Raw genomic sequence first — 20,098 nt, forward strand, 5'->3', positions numbered from 1 at the left:
ATTACTGTTACATTCTAATAGTGTATATATGCAGCTGCTATTTCTAGGTCGAGACTATAACGGGGTATTCAGTCCAGTCTGGAAACAATAACTTTCTTGTATCTGTGTAGATAAAGTGTGATCAGTACTGGCCCAGCCGCGGCACAGACACGCACGGGATGATCCAGGTCACCCTGCTGGACACGATGGAGCTGGCCACTTTCTGCGTCCGCACCCTGTCCCTACATAAGGTAAATGTCTTTGCTCTTTCCCTCCTGTTTCCCCCTTTGACTCACCGCTCTGCCCTCTCCTCTAATTTACTGTAACCTTCGCTGATCACTTGACTTCACCGTTGGGATCCAGAGTGGTGTGTGAGGGTAATCGATTAGTCGGGGCTTCGTGGAGTGTTCAAACCAGGCCAGCCTTCCCGTGTCAGGTGCTGAGATGTGATCACCGTTGGAGGCAGAGCTCCGTCTAGCGAAGGGCTAATCGAGGAGCGTCAGACTGCCGTGTCTCTGTGGCCTACTTACAGAACACAGAAACTAGGCCAAGTGCAGCTTCCAAGTGTTGCACCCCTTCTCTCAATGTTTGTTGATGTGTTGTGAAACATCAAATTAGGAGACACGTCTGATAGTAGAGAACAATGCACATGAAATATTCAGCAATCTGTTTCAAGCTCATGTACAATGTAGGAATATTTGAGATATAAACAGTGTGTCATTTTTTCCTGAATACACATAAAAGCTTCCTAAACGTACTGTCTGAAGGAGAATGTAATAATAATATTCAATGTTGCTGTGAGGATGAAGCTTACTCATGTGTATGTACAGACGATAATGTTTTCAGGGATAGTGCCAACAGTTGTCTGTGCCTGTGTCTTACGTCAGAGTGGCAGCAGTGAGCGGAGAGAGGTGCGTCAGTTCCAGTTCACATCCTGGCCAGACCACGGTGTGCCAGAGTATCCCACCCCCTTCCTCAACTTCCTCCGCAGGGTCAAAGCCTGCAACCCACCCGACGCCGGACCCATCATCGCTCACTGCAGGTACATTACTTTAACTGAACATTAAATTAACTTAACCTTAAATACTACTTGTATAACCTTACTTCATTACAACCTTAAAACACCTTAAAGTTCTTCACCTAAAGGCTTCATGATCTAAGTTCCGTCAGGATGACAAGTCTCCATTAATGTGACTGTGTAAACAGCTGCAGGTCCCCACAACATGTGTAAGACCGAGACCACACATGGTGCCTAGCAGTTGAATAATGTAGTTACATTTCCACCACTGGCAAGGACCACTTTTTTTAACAGTTTGTGTAATTATAATGTAATTTATAATCTATAAAGACATGTCTATCAAATAATTCATCTAGAATTGTATTCTTTTCATCTAGAAAATATTCAAGGAAATGTTTGCATGTCTATGTATTTGTATCTCTGTCTGTCCAAATGCTGCAAACACACACACACACACACACACACACACACACACACACACACACACACACACACACACACACACACACACACACACACACACACACACACACACACACACGTTTCTCTAAAAGAAATAGTTTCACATTTGAAATTCTTTTGATTTGCTTTCTTGCCGAGAATTAGATGAGATGTTCATTTGTACGACGCTTTAAAATGGATTAAACAAAGGATTAATCAATATTCAGAATTACCAATTACTCTTCCTTTACCAAAGGGCCAATAGGGGACCAACAACAGTATTTTAGGTTAATCCAAACAAAATCCCCAAATCAAATAACGGTAATTTCTGCACATTCAAAATGGGATGTGGGGTTGTCAGCAGGGAGTAGTGTTCATGCTGTGAGCATGCACTATATAGTTATGTATTATATATATAATTTACACACTCAGATTTCAGATACTTAAATAAAACATGTGGGCCAAATATAGTTCAATGGACTCTGTCATGAATCTTTTTATCTCGCTCCAGAAAGCGAATACGTGTTTCCCAAAATGCCAAATTATTCTTTTTAAATAAGATGCCTTAAGCGGTCAACTCACATCCCTTTTATTCTTCTTCTTCCCCCCCCCCCATCAGTGCTGGGGTCGGTCGCACCGGTTGCTTCATCGTCATCGACGCCATGCTAGAACGCATCCGACACGAACGCACCGTGGACATTTACGGCCACGTGACCCTGATGCGCTCGCAGAGGAACTACATGGTGCAGACGGAGGACCAGTACAGCTTCATTCACGAGTCCTTGCTGGAGGCCGTGGCCTGCGGCAACACGGAGGTGGCCGCCAGGAGTCTGTACTCCTACATGCAGAAGCTGTCGAAGGTGGAGAGCGGAGAGCACGTCACCGGCATGGAGCTGGAGTTTAAGGTGAGAGAGAGTCCGGGGGGAAAGGGTTTGAATTAGAGGGTTGGCTGGAAAAAACCTCTGAAAATTCAATTCAGAGGTTTTTGTCTGGGAAGAAGAAGAGATTAGTGGTTCATAAATTTTTGATTTGTGCAGGCGCCTTCAAATTTTGTATTGTATGCATGCACTTGTCTACTACCAATTCCTCATTATGGATAACTTGTTTCTTTATTTCATGTTAATAGGGACAGTGCTCATTAATCAGACAAAATACTGTAAATGAGCCTGAGCTAGCTGTATGAGCTTATTTTCATGTGTTTCATATGAAATACAACGTCAAAACGTATATAACGACAAATATCTATAGAAAATTCATGTTCATTATACTGTTTATCCGACATAAATGTGTCCATCAGCTGAGAGCAGTTAAACAAGAGATTTATTTTAATTTCTGTCAACAGAGGCCTGAAGAAATAAACCTGAAGGAGAAAAAGACAGTCCAAACAATGTCAAGCAATATTTAGTTTACCAGAATTTGTTTTCCTGTCATGTTCCTAGTCAAGTTAAGCACTAGCATATAGAAAACAGTAGTAGCTTTGTTTATTAGCTAACAAGGCAAATATTCCTGCTCTAGATCAAAGTTTAGACGCCTTTCCTCTCTCTCTCTCTCTCTCTCTCTCTCTATCCAGCGACTGGCCAACACCAAAGCCCACACGTCCCGCTTTGTCACAGCCAACCTGCCTTGCAACAAATTCAAGAACCGCCTGGTCAACATCATGCCCTACGAAACCACCCGCGTCTGCCTGCAGCCAATCAGAGGCCTGGAGGGCTCCGACTACATCAATTCCAGCTACATAGACGGATACAGGTGTGTTTTCCTCCCGCGGAACACTAATGCGACCTGACCCCCTCGTCCTCTTATGATGGCTTGATGAGTGAGCGGGTTGGATGGGTTTTCACCACAGCACTCTCACCTGTCATGTCCTGTCAGATCTGTCATTACTGTATACATTTGTCTCGCTGCGCTGCACTCACTTCACTCCCCGCGAAGGGGGGCGGCTGCTGGGTAGATTGTGATGATTCAGGCCTTCAGAGTGGTTGTACACACGTGTTTTGACTGTTCGTCTTCTTGCCTGAAGCATTACCCCCTTTTTTTAAAGTCCGATGCTTGACAGTGGAAGGAACGAGAATGAAGGGACGATAATGTGTGTGTGTGTGTGTGTGTGTTTGTGTGTGTGTGCGTGTGTGTAGGCAGCAGAGAGGCTACATTGCCACCCAGGGTCCGCTAGCTGAGACTACAGAGGACTTCTGGAGGATGCTGTGGGAGCACAACTCCACTATAGTGGTCATGCTCACTAAACTGAGAGAAATGGGCCGGGTATGGACACAATACGCAAACATGAATATCACAGGAAGTTTCATCGATGTTATGCCGAAGTCATCAATACTGTTTTTTTCCTGTTCTGCTCTCTCAGGAGAAGTGTCACCAGTACTGGCCTGCCGAGCGCTCAGCCAGGTACCAGTACTTCGTGGTGGATCCCATGGCGGAGTACAACATGCCTCAGTACATCCTGCGGGAGTTCAAAGTCACGGACGCCAGGGTGGGTTCATGTCTGTGCTGTTGAAAGACTCCTGTTCTCCTGTTGTGTGTAACATTACACTCCTTGACTTTTCTGCCCTATTCCTAATCCATCCGTGCTGTTAAAAGCCATCGGTGCAGATGTCCTATCGACCTGTAGTGTGTTCTGGTTAGCGAACACAGTAGGTTAACACTATCGACTGGCCACCCCACATTCCTCATTCAACCACTCTGTCTCCAGATTATCTTGACAGACAGCGTGTATGAGACCTTTGTGTGTGCGAGACCCTCCATGCACGTGCACATCCGCTCGGCCCGTGCACGTTGTGTGTGCCGGTCATAGATAACTCTAGTTAAGCCTGTCCTACACTGACGCCACATCGACAGATGCTCTATTGATCTCCATTAAAGGGGCGTCAGAAGGGCTGAGCAGAGGAGAAAAGATGTAATTGCGTCCTGAGTGGCTGACAATAGCAGACATACTGACGTTACAGCTGCAAGTTAACCACAGCCACTGATCCAGGGTCGGATATCACAAATCATTAGAAGGAAACAAGAGGATATTCCTTGGTAGAGGTTGAGACCTCAGTCCTCAAAATCAACATCTTGATTGTGTAAACTGCAACAGATACGTTGTCAGATCAACGCAGCTTTTCAGTAAATATTTATCGGCCGTTGTTCTTATCATTTTCTCGCCCCTTTAGGACGGCCAATCACGGACAGTGCGTCAGTTCCAATTCACTGATTGGCCAGAGCAAGGTGTGCCCAAATCTGGGGAGGGCTTCATTGACTTCATTGGCCAAGTGCACAAAACCAAGGAGCAGTTTGGTCAGGATGGACCAATCAGTGTTCACTGCAGGTAAGCAGGGGGGTTGATCTTCAGCAGCTCGTGGTATAACTATTCATTTTGACTGTGCTGTAAACTACAGTCCAATCTTCTCCTTCGTGCCTGTAGTGCTGGTGTGGGGCGGACTGGTGTTTTCATCACTCTGAGTATCGTCCTGGAGAGGATGCGTTACGAAGGGGCGGTGGACATCTTCCAAACTGTCAAAATGCTGCGGACACAGAGGCCAGCCATGGTGCAGACTGAGGTAAATACTGGCTCAGGCAGGAGAAGACCTGAAACTGCCAAGTATCAGCAGTGATTAAAACAATATTCTTATCTTTCCCATATTATATCCAACATATTTTTGATTAGCTTAGAGTCGGCATATAAGACCTAAGCTGAAGGGTTTTCTCCAGTTCTGTGTTTATGTGAAAATACAAAAAAATTATAATAATTTGTGGGAAATGTTTTCTCTTTATTTTTAAGGTCTTGACCTTCTATGTTAAGTACCTTGAGATAATGTATATTATGATTTTGCGCTTTATAATTTAAATTGAATTAAATTTAAATTGAATATCCACAATATGTGCTAATTTTATTATGCACTAAAATTATCACAATTCGAGATTTCTACATTTTCACAAAAAACTGTAGTTATTAAAACATTTTTTAGGTGTGATTGAAGTCTACAAATACTAATATCTCTATTCACCGTGTGTGTGTGTGTTATGCCTTGAAGATAATCTGAAAAATGTCACCTAAATATGGAAATTCATGTTTGTTTAGAACACCCTTTTAAATACAACATAGCAAATCTAAAGACAGTTAGAAGCCATTAGAGTGTTCCTTTTTCTTACATCTTTCTCTCTCTGTGTCTCGCCCAGGACGAGTACCAGTTCTGCTATCAGGCTGCTCTGGAGTACCTGGGAAGCTTTGACCACTATGCAACGTAAGTGAAGAGACAACCACGCGTCCATCTTTCTGCTTCTGGGTCCACAAACAAACCGAGGAGAAAGACAGCAGTGAAACTTTTCTGGGAGAACGATTCGAAGATGAATCATGCACCAACAAGGACAAAAAGCAACAACAAAAACAGCAACAAGAAATCTGTGTCTAACAGCACCCACACCCATCAGGGCCTCCCCCACCCCGAGGAACTGGTGTGTGTGGAGACTGTCCATGTGTAATCCATATACTTACCTCAGTGTTCCAGTGTGAAGGACGTATAATACATGTCTGTTGTGGTCAGCTATCTCCAATATGAACCAGTGAAATACAAACGGCTTCTGAACAGGAATTATGATACTATATGTGTATAAAATACAAAAAATATATATAAAAAAAACAAAAACACAAAGAGCCTGGATATTTGCTGCACCCTAAATGGGCTTTTTATCCTCAACTTTGTATCTATTGGTTTGATGTACTAAGGGGTTACAAAGTGCAATGGTAAACATTTCTATGTGTCTGTGAGTCGAAGGTGTCTACTGCTACCACAGGTAGTTCTGATAATAGTTTAAAGCAGATGACTTGTTCACGCCTCAGCAGAAGTCTGCAGTATGGACTCACCACCCTGAGGACTGCTGGGCGTGTGGATGCTCATTTACCCATCGCACTGTGCCAAGGGAAACCACGCAGCGTGCACGTGAACTGTGGCCTACGAGGAGAGGTGGCTCCAATCCTTCATCCAGCATTACCACCAAGTCAGACCAGAGGCCGCTCTCAAAATTCTGGCCAAGGATCCGTTCACACTCCCCGCTCGCCGTCCTCGCCGCGTAACCGCTGGCCTCAGAACAGTGATTAGAGTCCATCATAGCCTCGACTGGGCTGAGATTTGTAGTCCGGCGCGCTCCTCACTCGACAAAGCTTGCTTGATATTTGCTGTCGTCCTTGCTCATCCTCCAGCTCAGATCCTCTTGATGTCAGTCCCATTGTGACAGTTCAACAGTGGCTTAGTGAAAGAGATGCTAATGAACAAATTGAGATTCAGTCCCTTTCTCTCTCGAACTGAAAACAGTCCTCAGCCCATTTCCGCAGACTTTTGTGTGTTTTTACTGTTCGTCTTTGCCTTACGCCGACTTATTTCTTGTGTTTTAACATGCTGCCTAATGCTCATGCGTTGTGTGCTGAACCTTTATCGTCATACAGTATCTTGAGGATGAAAGTTGTTCCCCGATCACCTTCCTCCTCTGAAGCTTACCCACCTTCTTGAATTGCATCACTTTACGGTTAAATCCCTACGATGTTTTTACTACTTAAGGCAACAACGGATAAAAGATCCCAAAAGAAAACAAAACATAAAGCACAGATGGTGAATTGCTCACGTTCAGCCGTCCTCTCCCCGTTCCCACCTCCGCCATTAAAAATGACTCTGTCCCTAAACCTCACTGTACAGAACATCCCAACGTAACCAATTGATGTGTCCCCCTCTGTCCTCTCCCGTACAACCGCACAAGCCCTTGATATGGATATGCTATATATCTTTTCTCGATTTGACATTTAATCGGGCCCACGTGGTGATTGAAGAGCACAGCGATGTTCCAGTGTGTCAGACATTTTGGGCAATTTCACAATTTTGTACATACAGTCTTATCATTGGAGTCCTATACAGTACAATTACATACGTCTGAGCACAAGATATAACGTGGGATTGGATGTGATGTAGTTCTTATCGTCGCGAAAAAAGCCTTATTGTTATCGTTCACTTTGTCATATTTATTTCATATGATTTTCTAAAATATTTATTATTCTATTTTGTTACTTTTTACGTTTGTTTCTAATTATTTATTTGGGATATCTAGCAAATATAACCAATAAGATGTTGTTTACTTGTTTCTTTGGCGAGCCAATGTAAAATTATGATATTGTCGCTGTTTGTTTTTTATTTTGAATGGTCCGTTTTGGTGCTTTTTTATTTGCTTTATTATGATGAAGTATGCCCTCTGTGTAGGGTGCTATTTGATACTGATTACTGATGTCCGACTAGTTAGCTAGAGATGTACGTTAGAGGCTCACATAGTTTAAGTTTCCAGTGATGCCCTTTTAAAGCCCTCCCCCACTCCACCTCCGTACAGTAGCAGCCGCAGTGGTGTGACCCACCCCAGCGTGATAGGTTTAAGGGCATCAGAGGAATTAGATTTATAGAGCAGACACACTGTTGGTATATAGTTTGCCGGTGAGCACATGGTAGCAAGTGTATTTTTGACAGAGATTGGGTTAGAACCCGCCCAGCTACACGCAGCCTCGAAGGTACCGTTTAAATCTAAAAAAAAAAAAATTCTGATATGAACTTTAGGTGTGGTCCAGAAGTCTTGACGATGTGTGACATATATAAAATATGTTATTCTTTCGATTTCTAATTATTGTGTCGAGAGAAATATAAAAGGAACACACACACAAAACATAATATGAAATGTGTTGAGGGCCAGCTCTGATGACGCCACCCCCCTCACTTATGTACCTGTTCTTTCCTTTCAAACCATGGATGTAGATATTGTATCTTGACTTTGTATTAAAAGCAGGATGATTGGATATACCGCACAAAGAGCTGCTTGGTTACTCGTGGTTTTTGTGTGTGTGTGTGTGTTTTTCACTCTTTGTCCACTAGATGGGACCAAAGTAACCCTAAGGTGAAATGCATTCCAGTCAGTGCACCAGCTTTTTCCAAATGCTCCGCACACAAAGTTCCACCTTGATTACACCTAATGTTTACAACCATTGTTCATTCTTCTTCTGCCTTATTTTCTGCAACCACTTGAAATTGTGTGATTCTAAGCAGGTGTGGAGCTTTAAAAATGTTCGGTTACTGCTGTAACTTTAGCTGTAATACAAGACTATACACTACACAATGACAATATAACATATAGTTGTCAAATATGGAATATGAAATTTTCAATTTAACATTGAACAGTGATATTTGTCTAAGAAGTAAAGCCTACATTCATTTTGGTTTTCAGGCACTTTCACGTTAAGTCGGAAAAATTGGACTTTCAGGAATATTTTAAATTAATTATGACCTGATGATGATGTAGGTTGACTCTATTGACAGTCAGGTTGTGATTATGATCAACAAAACCCCAACATTAAAGCACTATTTAAAATCATATATACTGGGAATGGAGCTAGACTGTCCAATTTCAAAGGTTCTTTCAATGCGTCCTCCCCTTCCCAGAGATATAAAGGCTCCCTCCTGGCCCAACCTTTCCCAAGATTCATTGCGCTACAGGGACCAACCGTTTTTTCAAAGAGGTAATGGCGCCGGCAAGGGACAAGTTGTTCAATGCATGAGCTTCACGCATCAACTCAACTGAACAGCTTATGAGACACGTTTAAGCACAAACAAGGGGCATTAAGACTTTCTCTATGGATCTACCTGTGATCTAGACAACTAGACAACAGCAATAAGGGCTGGACGAGCTAATGACACTGATCACTGAAATCCTCTGTCGACCAGATCGTGACGTTTCAGTCCAGTCTTGCTGTTTATGTGGCCCAAGAAGGAGGCGGTCTTCATGGGCCGATGCAGGATGCATTCCCAGCTATAGATTGTATCAAAATAAAGTGTATCTGTGGTGTTTCTGGTTTAGCAGCACCGTGGGGGGCAGGTGTGTTTACAGTTGCTGTTGTTGTTAAAGACGTCACTGGGGTGAAAATGATGTGTACACCTGTGTTTACATCACTGCTAAATGGAGCTGGGGCCATCTTTCTTTACAAAGATGGGAGGGACTGATGTGCACCAACATATGAACCTGCGTACGGATCTGCTTCGAGAACAAAGAACATGAATGACAACGACAATGTCACCACACAGAGGGAGGTTGACTTTGTGACACTTTCTGATAAGGATGCTATGACTTGTATGTATGACCTTCAACCTTTTTTTGGTCAAATTCTTTGAACACTGCCAAACTCAAACAAACTGTGCAAGAAGCAGGAAGGGAAATACTGATGAAACATTTTCTTACATTTTGATAGCAGTAACCCAGTGACATTCTTGACAAAGGTAAGCTGATGGTTAGGAGGAATGTGTTCTCATGAGATGCAATCAGCAGTAATCAAATAATTATGAAATTAAAACCGGAGACATCTCAGCCGACACGCCCAACCCCTTTCAGTGCCACATGCCACATATCCGCTCGTGTTCAGATACATCAACATCACCCTCATTGTTTCCGACTGTGATCTGCCTGTTGATATGAAGACGTGCACTTGAAGCGAGAGCAGTGTGCGCTTCACTGACAATGACTGTGTCTGGCTAAACCCTTCACCTACTACTTCCTCAAAATCCCCCAAAAAGCCATGCACGGGTTATCTATAGGATGTTTTTAAGTGATAAGAGGGCAAAGGAAAAAGGCAACATGAGCACTGTATTGTTCTGTCCATCACAAGTTGATTCTGAGTGCTGTAACCTGTAATATTTCCATCTTGAGATATGTTGAGACAAGCCTGGTAACCTTACACCCTCAACGGTCGTTATACAGCTTTTCATGCACTCACTTGCATGAGGAAGCTTTTGTTTTTATGCAGTTAGCTTGTGGTGACTATTCATAGCACACACACACACACACACACACACACACACACACACACACACACACACACACACACACACACACACACACACACACACATACTTTTTGTACTAGATGTACTAAAAAAATAGAAGAATCATTAGTGAAGTGGCAGTAGCTCTGCAGGAGAAGTTTGATTGTTTTACAGTTGTATTTTTTCTCTGGAACAATTCTACATGCAAGGTTATGAATTACATTCATTACCAATGCTTCCTTTCAAGCTTGTAGTTTTGTGAAGTTGAGAATGAGTTTCATTAGGACAAATAAATACTTCATCTTAATCTCTGCTGCTCTGTTTTTATGTACAAACAGAAACACACATGAAGAGACTGTGAATTCTAAACTATCAGAGAAACGCGAAAAAGCCAAATATTATAAAACCTTGTTATAAAGATGTTTTTGAGAAACATTTCTGAGTATTTTCACTTTCTTACATTATACAAGAGTGGAACAACACATTTCAGTTTTTCATGAAGATGAAAATGTAAATGCTGTCGTTACATCCGCCACAGAATTAGCATTTAAACTACTGTTACTGTGGAAACCAGCAACATTAAAATGTACCAGCCCCAGGTCGCTGAATCCTTTAATTTTAAATCATAAGACGAGGTCAAAGGTCAGCGTCAGCACTCGAGCGCACGTGAGAGGGGGAGGAGGGAGAGCGGAGACAGCCAACATCTGGAACGACGGTGTGTGATCTAACAATCACCTGTGGTTTGACAGAGTGCACATCTGGACACATCAAACCTGACGTACTTCTCAAAATGAGTAAAAACATCTTTATCATTAATGACTTTGGGCTGAGCTGCTATTCACATGTGCATATACACAGGGATTGTGAGAAATAAGTCTGTTTCATAACTGCTGCAACATCAAAATAAGGAGATTTGATTTTCCAATAGATTCATTAACTGTTGTCTTATATGAATTACATTGTCTTTATTTTTATAGACAGTACAATTTTTGTTGTGTTACATCACTACATTACATTACACAATCGCTAAAAAAAATATCAAGATATAATATAAAGACAAAGTTAGCAAACTTAAATGCATCAAATCTTTACAAGCCTTTCCAAATTTTGATTATCTGAAAACGTTCCAGGGTTTTGTCGTCTGACAGCCAGACCCAGCTGCAGCATTCTTGTTGCTGTATATCTGTTTGGAAATTTGAGTGATGACGCTACTGTAAATGCAAAAGAGTCATATATATTAAAAAATGAAAACAGCCAACAGATTTTAAAAACCTGAACGTTTTATTTACAGCCTAAGTGATATAATATACATAAACCAACATCTCACATTTTTTTATTTCTCTAAGAAATGTAACAAGTGAATTTTGAATGCACTTAATGTTTATTGCACTTTTCTTTCTCACAGTTTGTAACAATGACGAGGCACTTGTGTAAACCAGTTTTTTACTGAGCTTTTGTGTTGAGTTGTGCGTCTGTGCCGTTGGCCACCAGCCATACGTTGATGTCTATCAGTGCAGGCTGAGCAGGTTGCATGTAAGGAGAGTGACTCTCACGCCACAAGCACATGGTCACTGCTTCTGAATACCTGATTCACGTTGTGTGTCTGTGTGTGTGTACTCGTTTTTGTCACCTCTTTACGACCCTTTCAAACTAAAACACTGACTGGACCTAATGAGGCTAAATGTCATTTCTGAGGTCAGAGGTAAGTTGTGAATGGGGGTGAGGTTCTGGTTAGGCTGTCCACAATGAATTGAAGTCAATGCAGTGTCCTAACAAGGACATGTGCACAAATCTGTGTGACAACCATTTTGAGCACAGACCTTAGGGAGTGAGGACATTTTGGGAAAGTGAAGAGATTTTGGCCTGTCCTCATGTTTTCAAAGGGCTGTTTAAGTGTTAAGACTTGCTTTGCGAGTTAGTGAGGACCCTCACTTAATGCATTCCCTGGCCCCTTAACCACCACAACTAGAGGCTTAACCCTGACATGAACGGAAACCTTATTCTAAGACAAAAGCCTAATAAAGTGTGTGTGTGTGTGTGTGTGTGTGTGTGTGTGTGTGTGTGTGTGTGTGTGTGTGTGTGTGTGTGTGTGTGTGTGAGAGAGAGAGAGAGAGAGAAAAGGGCCATAGCAGGTAGTACCACCCATTGCTACTGTTGCCATGACAAGCAGAAGTGTGTGCGTGTGTGTTTGTGTGTTCCTGTACTTATACCTTTGTGAGGACCATTTTAAGCATAGACACTAGTGAGGACACTTTTTGAAAGTGAGGACATTTTGGCTGGTCCTCACTTTTTCAGACTTGACTTTAGGGTTAGGGTTAGAACTAGGTTTAGGGTTAGGGTTAGGCATTTAGTTTGGATGGTTAAGGTAAGGGTAAGGGGCTAGGGAGTGCAAAATACAGATGAGTGTGTACAAACGGGTGTGTGCGTGTGTAGCGGTGCGGTTTTCACACTTCCTGTACCTGACTGGTTGAGTTTGACTGTAAAGGTGCAAAACTCCCACCTCTCACAGCTGATTGGCTGACACGACAACAAGCAGCCAATCCTATGAGTGGGCTGCAACCGCCTTCGTTTTCTCACCTGCCACTTGCTATTTCAGAGCCACTTCCAGGAAATGATGCCCGAAAATCCCACACACACTTGAAAACCTGAGAAAACTGAACTGAGAGGGGGATCAGGATATGTGAGTGAGTGTGTGCGCATGTAAATGAGTTGGAATTGTTGCTTTTTCATCATGAGTCTCAAAAGCAGGAGATTCTCACTGGACAGCTCTGTGTGAGTATGCATATTTTAGTGTCACATCCTTTACATAAACTAGACATCTGTTCTCATCTTTCAAAGCCGACCATTAATCCAAAGCCTCACTCTAAACACCAGGTGTTTGGTATATTCTTGTTACGTCTGCAGTGTTTGTGGCTGCCGGTTTTCTAAAGTGAACGCATTCTCTGGAGATTCCTGCTGTTGCCCAGAGACAGCAGACTAACCACAAGGCTAATGAGCTGCCAGTTTAGCCCTTGTGAAGGGAGAAGGCCGACACAGCCTCTGGTGTTGAGAGAGATTTTTATTCAAGGTCTTTGGAGCTACTGTAAATGTTCCTTTCATATAAAGAAACTCTTCTAAATGATAGAAGTATTGGATTTACAAACCAATGTGTAGTCAGTTGTTTAACTTGTGTACTCTTCAGCCAACATCAGGGTCGACGCGTGGTTGATGCTGCACGTGAGAACGATTTTTCTGTGGATGCTCTGTGTGAGAAATTCCGTGTGTCTGTGAATCACCTGCATTCATTCAGCGTTCACCTGATGCAAAGAATGACAGTGAAGATAATGAGTTTTTTTCTTAACCACTCTCTTTGTGACCTGAGGTTCCCACCAGGGAGAACTCCATTTAATTATTTTTTGCATGATGTCTATACTTTATGCCTTTCTGTGGTAGCCTCACTTGTGTGCTTAAAAAAACTAAGAAATTCATCATCAGTGTCGACATTTATCTCCTGATCTCTGAGGACAGCTCTCAGAACGGAGGTGGACTCTTTGGTGTGAAGAGAAGCAGCGGGAAGAAATCGAGACACAGCCAGAGTCTGGACGAGGCCCGACTGGAGATCCAGGAGTTTAATCACAGCCTCCACTCCAGCATGTCCGTCAGGTAAACTATAACACTGCACACAGCTCGGGGAGAAGGAGATGGATTAAAAATGTTTAACTTGCACCTAAAGATAACTTCCTTATCTCATTTGTGCATTTGACCTCCATGTGTAATCAGGGATAAGACCATAGCAGAGGAGAGCCAGGAGGGATCACATGAAATTATGAATCATGTAAGTGTTTTTTTCTCATCATGCTCCTTTCTGCATATTTCATCACAATTTCTTCGCCACACAGAGAATTAAAGTGACTATAATCAATATCTACCGACTAATTCCTTAAAAGTCTGTTATATCGGTCTGTCAGTCTGTTTGTATGTGGAATAAATATCTTGCAAAGCATTCATCTTATGGGCTTTGTGCTGGATATGTGTATTCTTAGTGGCCCAGGGAAGTGTAGGCTTGAATTTAGTGCTATTTGGACATTCAAGTACAGTGTTTATTATGTTGCTGCATTTCTTTTTATCAACCTGAATTGCAGAGCTTTAATCTTGACATTTTTTTTACTTGGTTCTAAAGTTTGTTCCAAATGACACGTCAACAAACATAAAGCAAGTTTCAGTTTCATTTCATAGAAAACATTGACTATAAAATCCTCACTGCAGATAAATCAGGTAGGATGAACACAAAGTTGTCTAACTTCCCTCTGCACCATAGACTGTTTATAAAAAAGCTCTGCACACAACGTCCAGCACACAAACAATAAAAAGGGACAGTAACTGTTTCCTGTAACTTTGAGAGGAGCACTCACTAATGACAAGGAATAATTCAAAAGTGGCTCTACATGATTAACACATTGGCAAAGAGAACAGCTCATTCCAAACAGCCAGGTTATTGTTTTTATAATAACGATAATAACAGAGACAGTTGACCTGCGGCTCCACTGATCATTTACTATGTCATTACCTGCTCATCTCGCTGCTGTGCTTTTGCTCGACTGCTCTCGTTGTGTTTTTTTTCATTCATTAATACTCCACTGTTTTTCCCCACAGAGCTCACAGAAACACAATAAAAGCTTCCACAAGCTGTTCCCAGATATTCCCGAGGGGGAGAACCTGACACACGGTAAGTTGAGCTGAGGTCCAGAGTCTGTTACTCATTTCTTTATATTGATTTAGGAAATGACATCACATTCTCCCCCCCCCCCCCACTGGGGTTGTCGAATAGTCTGCAGTGACCGTGACAATCCTTGTATGTTGTTCCTGTGTGTGTGTGTGTTGCAGTGTTCACCTGTGCCTTGCAGAAGGAGGTGCTGTATCACGGAAAACTCTTTGTTTCCAAGAGCCACGTGTGTTTTTACTCATCCGTGCTGCTCAAAGACACCAAGGTAAAGTACAATAAAAAGCTTTAGAGTGACGTCCAACCCACACTGATGAAGTAAATTCACTCCATCATAAGCAGCAGCGGTTCTTATCGGATTCAGCACCACATCTCTGCCCTTATAAAGTTGACGCAGGTCAAAATAACAAGCTCTATCTTGGTTGTGTATTTGTTTCTCCTCAACACATTGTAGGTGGTGATTCCTACGTCCAGTGTCAGGGAGGTGAAGAAACAGAACTCAGCTTTGTCCATGCTGTCGATCCAAACCGCTGATGGAGAGAAGGTCAGACTACACTCTTTTTCTTCCCCTTTCAATGCAGAGCACTGTGTACAGGCCAAACAATATGGGGTACAGACATTAACACACAAAGGATTTTGAGCTAAATACTGTTTTCACTGCACTCATGTAAAATAAAAATTTGATAATAATAATAATAATACAATTAATTTAAACTTTAAATTGGTTAAAAAAGAGAAAGCAAAATAGAGCAAATGTCTACAAAAAGTTAAAATACACATTACAATCACACACTGAAATATAAAATACACACCATAGTCACACAGTAACAGCAGTCCTGAAGAGGTGTGTTTGAAGCTATGTTTGGAAGGTGCACAGTTCAGTGCAGGCTCTCTGGTGTGTCTGGGGACAGGGCTCCAGTGGGAGATGGATGGAAAAGGCTCTGTCGATGAGCACTATTACTGTGCAGTTAATATTTTGGTTGGCGATCCAATAAAAAGGGAATTTGCTGCTATTAAAGTAGAATGGCCACATCATCAGGCTGTGGAGGGGCTCAGTGACATTGAGAAACCTCTTGGGGTTTTTTTCTGCTTCTGTAGCACAGCGTGTATCTCTGGGGAATAATAATCGTAAAGCCTCCTTGAATCAGATGTCCTTCTCTGTTCTTGAACTCCTCACCCACACAACAATTTTGAAAAAGGTTTGGAAGAATCAGACATGTGGGCGCTTTTTATTTCGCTTTTTACATTTACATTATTATTATTATTTGTGTTCTGTAGTGTTTTGTATGTGCTTTGCTTTATTTTGTTCATATTTAAACTCTAAATACTCACATGGATGTGTGTCTGTCCTTGTTATATGAATAGTCGTTTCTTTATTAATGATGTGTATATGCTAATTAATAATAACAATAACAGTTCATTCAACTAGATTCAAATCCGTCTTTTAGTTGTATTGTAACCTACCAGTCAATAAAATTAAAAATGGGAACTGGATTGAATAGATGGGACCATTTTCTTCAACTTCCTGCAGTAAAAATGGCAACTTGTCAACACTTCAAACACTGAGCATACGTTGATCTAGTTTTCATTCCAGGTCTTTCATTCCAAGTATTTCCTCTCCTTTTCTCTCCCAGTACTCATTTGTGTCTTTGAGGAACCGTGAGATGTGCTACGAACTCCTGGAAAGCCTCTGCTCATATGCACAGGTAATGTAGCTGCTCCCCTAAATCTGCATGCAGGGAAACGCAGGCTTTCCTCAAACAAAGGTCATGTTTCCCCAATCGTGATTCTGTGTTTGTCTGAAGCAGGGAGAGAGTCCAAACAGCAGCCCTCGCCTCTCCTTTGCAGAAAATCCAGCCGATCACGATGTGGTAGGTTTTTGTTGCCCGTCCACCTTTCAAGATGTGCATGGGTCTTGTTAAAGTGGAACAAACATGATTGCATAACGCCTCGTCTGCAGGTCTCCAGTTATTCCAGTCTGGACGAGAGCGTGGATCGAGATCTGGGTCGACAAAACTGCATCGATTATGAAAACTTTCCTGAGATAGCCAGTGAAGGTAAGAGAAAGATGGAAGAGACAGAAACAAAGTGTGGAGCTGAGTAATCTCTGCTGCTTCACATTTTAGTAAAGTAACGACCTCAGTTCATTGCACTTTTCTATTTGAAATAAAGATATTGAGAACTTTACTGCTAAGCTGAAATATGTCAAGACACTGAATGTCACACAACCACGTTTGTTTTTCAGGTGCAACAAGATGCAGTTCCACTCCTCACTCAATGGATAAAAACAAAAGAGGTGTGTGTAGACCCTCACCCAAATTGTGTAATATCTAGTCTACTTAAACCCACGAGTCATGGAGTTAAGAGTCGTTATAGAATAACGCGTTGATGATTTTTTTCTGTGGAGCAGCTGTATCGTGGATCTGGAGCGTCGTTGAGAAGGCGGCGTCATTGGTCTTCCTCAGAGAAATGAGGAATCTCAGCGTTTTCTTCTACATGTACTTTATGTTGTGAGTATTATGTCTCACAGCTGGAACTCCATCCCCTGTGGTTTTATGTAACTAAAGCATATTGATGCAAGTTCTGTAATTAAGAGGTGCCACTATTTTCACCTTGTATTACCCTACAATAAAAGTAATAATGGAGTTTTTTTATACAGCACCTCATACTGTGCTTTGCAACTTAAAAATAGGAACTAATTAAAAGCGATTCCAGGATCACACAGCGTAAGAGCACGAGTACAAAAATAACAATGAGGAAGAGAGTAAAAACAAAACATTATAAAATGATTAAAAGTGCTATAATCAGAACTAAATGAAAAGTAAAGAAATAAAAATTATCTACAAGAAATGTCTTCAAGAGATTTGAAAAGGATAAGAAGCTTCTTACCAGACGGAGATTGATCGTTTATATTTGTGCTTTGCTTTATATTTTTTATTTTTGCTCCAGTACATTTAACTAACTAAACCTGTCAAATCCCCCTACACTTCGGAACAATCTGTCAGAAGAGGTTAGACCATTAGAATCAACTATACAAATAAAGTTATTATAAATCAAATTTACTGAGTCATTTAAGACTTTACGTACAGCTTTAATGAATTACTCATGATTAGTAATTATGTAGTAATATAGTAATAGTACAGTATAGTAATTTAGCAGTTTAATGGGATACTTTTCTGCATAACAAGTTGTCGGGGTATTTTTATACTTTTGACCTAAAGAATCTGATTACATCTACCACATTGCTGTGTTAAAGCTCTTAGCCGCTGAAAGAAGGCCCCCGCAGGAATGTAAACACTGATCTTTAAAAAGAAAACCAAAAAACAACAAGCACTTGAGGTCGGAAGTTCAGACGACCATCACCTCAGCATCTGTGGCCAGGTCTCGGGATCTATTACAAAATAAATTCTATTAAGACAGAGTGGGAGGCTCAAAAGAGTAAACCCCAAGATCACAGCACACTGCATTAAATCAATGTTTCTTTTTAAAGGTGTATGAAACACAGAGCTGCACATTATGGTATGTTGACTTTCTGGATTGTCTGGAAGCTCTCAAGGAAACAAATAATCTCTGAGATGTGGTCAGAGTCAGTGATCACAAGATGTTTCGGCATACAGATAGAATCTGCTGGTATCTTATTGATGGGAATGAACGGTATGTACCCGTCTCAGACTGCGTGTTTGATTCATGCTGCCCAAAAACCTCATTCAGGACATTATCATTTTTATTTTGTATGTGTGTGTTTGTAGAATTGTGATGCTGCTGTTGGCGTCTGGCTACTTGTCGCTGAAGATCTTAGCGCTGGAGGAGCAGCTGAACTCTTTGGGAGCCCAGACTGAGCTGTTTCTGCACCACAGAGAGTGAGTAGCCACACCAACATGAAGAACAGAGAGAAGGAAGTCTGCTGGGGATCGGTCAGGCGGAAGAAAAGTGAGATGACTTAAACCGGTTTTAAAACCATTAGTCGCAGCAACGTAGACAAAAGATAACCAATTACTACATTCCTGCGGTCACACCCACTAAAGACGTACCGGCTCTTAGAACTGTACAGTATGTGATATTTTCCTGTAGATTCATCCCAACCACACACAATTAAATTAGAGATTTTTATTTCTATTTTGTGGTGTTCTGGATCTGAGCATTTCCTCCGCCTCTTCTTATTTTGCAGGTACCAGGAGACGTAGCCTGTGGCAGAGGATTGATTCTTCCAGGAAATCGTGCAATGTGCCACTGGGTTCAGATCCCACCCTGAGCCCTGTCTAGACACACTCCCCAAAGCATCTTAACACTGATACACACTACATCTTGTCCATAAACTTACTGCTATTGCACATATTGCTTCCCTTACTGTAGATATTTAAACTCCTGTACTTACACCATGTTATGCAGAGAGAGATTTGTTAGACGTGCACTGATTCAGATCTAAAACAGAAGCAGGCCTCGCCTGCTCTGAACCATAACGACTCGTCATGTTTGACTCCTGGCCGGTGAACAGCTGAGCTCAGCTTGCAGAGGCTGCAGTTTGACCGTCGTGTTCTCACGTGTACACACGCTCATCAAGGAGAAGAAGATAAACAAAGCACTTTTGTTGTTCGGTTGATTTTAACTTCATTACATATTTTGAATTTTCTCACTGTGTAATTTAACAACTGCAGGCTGGTGTTTGGAATGACTGTTAATGACCGCAATCAGCCAGCAGAGGGCAGTCACTTCCATTCAAACTTGATTGGTGCATGAGCTACAATGACGATTTCATTTGCACTTCAAAGAGTTTCAAGCTCAAGAAATAATATTATATACGTTGTAAAAGTTTTACTACAGACCTTATGGCATATCATTCCTGTAAATAAATACTTGCTATTTAGGTCTTATTCTGTATATTTGATGAAAGCATTGATTTTATGTCATCTGTAATAATATATGAATATTTTTCACAACTTTTTCCAGATTTATAAAACTACGTTTTACGACTGTATTAGTGTCGTAGTGCCTGCATTACATCAAAGACTGTGATTGAATGTATTATCAAAAACCCAGTGTCAGTGCGGTCATGTCATACAAACTTTTCATTGTCCATAAAACCTTCCTGACAATATGATCTTGTCCAGTCTTATATTTGTTTTTAAAATCA

At 41.6% G+C, this 20,098-nt stretch overlaps 2 protein-coding genes across 15 annotated transcripts in view; both read left to right on the plus strand.

Annotated features, from left to right (window-relative positions):
- The window catches only part of LOC117778755 (receptor-type tyrosine-protein phosphatase S-like), a 69,146-nt gene extending 60,878 nt beyond the window's left edge, over nt 1–8,268 (plus strand). For 6 of the 8 annotated variants that reach the window (XM_034614523.1, XM_034614526.1, XM_034614524.1 and 3 more), the window contains 9 exons: nt 111–230; nt 867–1,021; nt 2,058–2,343; nt 3,009–3,187; nt 3,571–3,697; nt 3,795–3,920; nt 4,603–4,757; nt 4,854–4,989; nt 5,609–7,773. In XM_034614523.1, coding sequence (XP_034470414.1) covers nt 111–230; nt 867–1,021; nt 2,058–2,343; nt 3,009–3,187; nt 3,571–3,697; nt 3,795–3,920; nt 4,603–4,757; nt 4,854–4,989; nt 5,609–5,677 — 1,353 coding nt within the window. In that variant the 3' untranslated portion in view covers nt 5,678–7,773. Of the gene's footprint in view, nt 1–110; nt 231–866; nt 1,022–2,057; nt 2,344–3,008; nt 3,188–3,570; nt 3,698–3,794; nt 3,921–4,602; nt 4,758–4,853; nt 4,990–5,608 lie in introns of all 8 variants that reach the window. The other 2 variants (XM_034614529.1, XM_034614530.1) reach the window with 1 other exon arrangement.
- A 3,466-nt stretch (nt 8,269–11,734) lies between these two features.
- Nucleotides 11,735–19,836, plus strand: LOC117778759 (GRAM domain-containing protein 2B-like). Of its 7 annotated transcripts, none has more exons than XM_034614536.1 (14): nt 11,735–11,877; nt 12,865–12,952; nt 13,776–13,901; nt 14,034–14,082; nt 14,910–14,973; nt 15,132–15,235; nt 15,422–15,511; nt 16,602–16,673; nt 16,773–16,838; nt 16,928–17,024; nt 17,213–17,263; nt 17,378–17,477; nt 18,717–18,827; nt 19,136–19,836. In XM_034614536.1, coding segments are annotated over exons 3-14 (822 nt in total). In that variant the 5' UTR covers nt 11,735–11,877; nt 12,865–12,952; nt 13,776–13,899; the 3' UTR covers nt 19,152–19,836. The 7 variants fall into 7 exon arrangements, with proteins under 7 accessions (XP_034470427.1, XP_034470428.1, XP_034470426.1 ...); XM_034614537.1 differs by having other exon boundaries at nt 12,865–12,948; XM_034614535.1 differs by having other exon boundaries at nt 11,736–11,877; nt 12,865–13,040; nt 16,776–16,838.
- The last annotated feature ends 262 nt before the right edge of the window (nt 19,837–20,098 follow it).

Source organism: Hippoglossus hippoglossus, chromosome 17, assembly GCF_009819705.1.
Source record: "Hippoglossus hippoglossus isolate fHipHip1 chromosome 17, fHipHip1.pri, whole genome shotgun sequence".
Classification (NCBI taxonomy): Eukaryota; Metazoa; Chordata; class Actinopteri; order Pleuronectiformes; family Pleuronectidae; genus Hippoglossus; species Hippoglossus hippoglossus.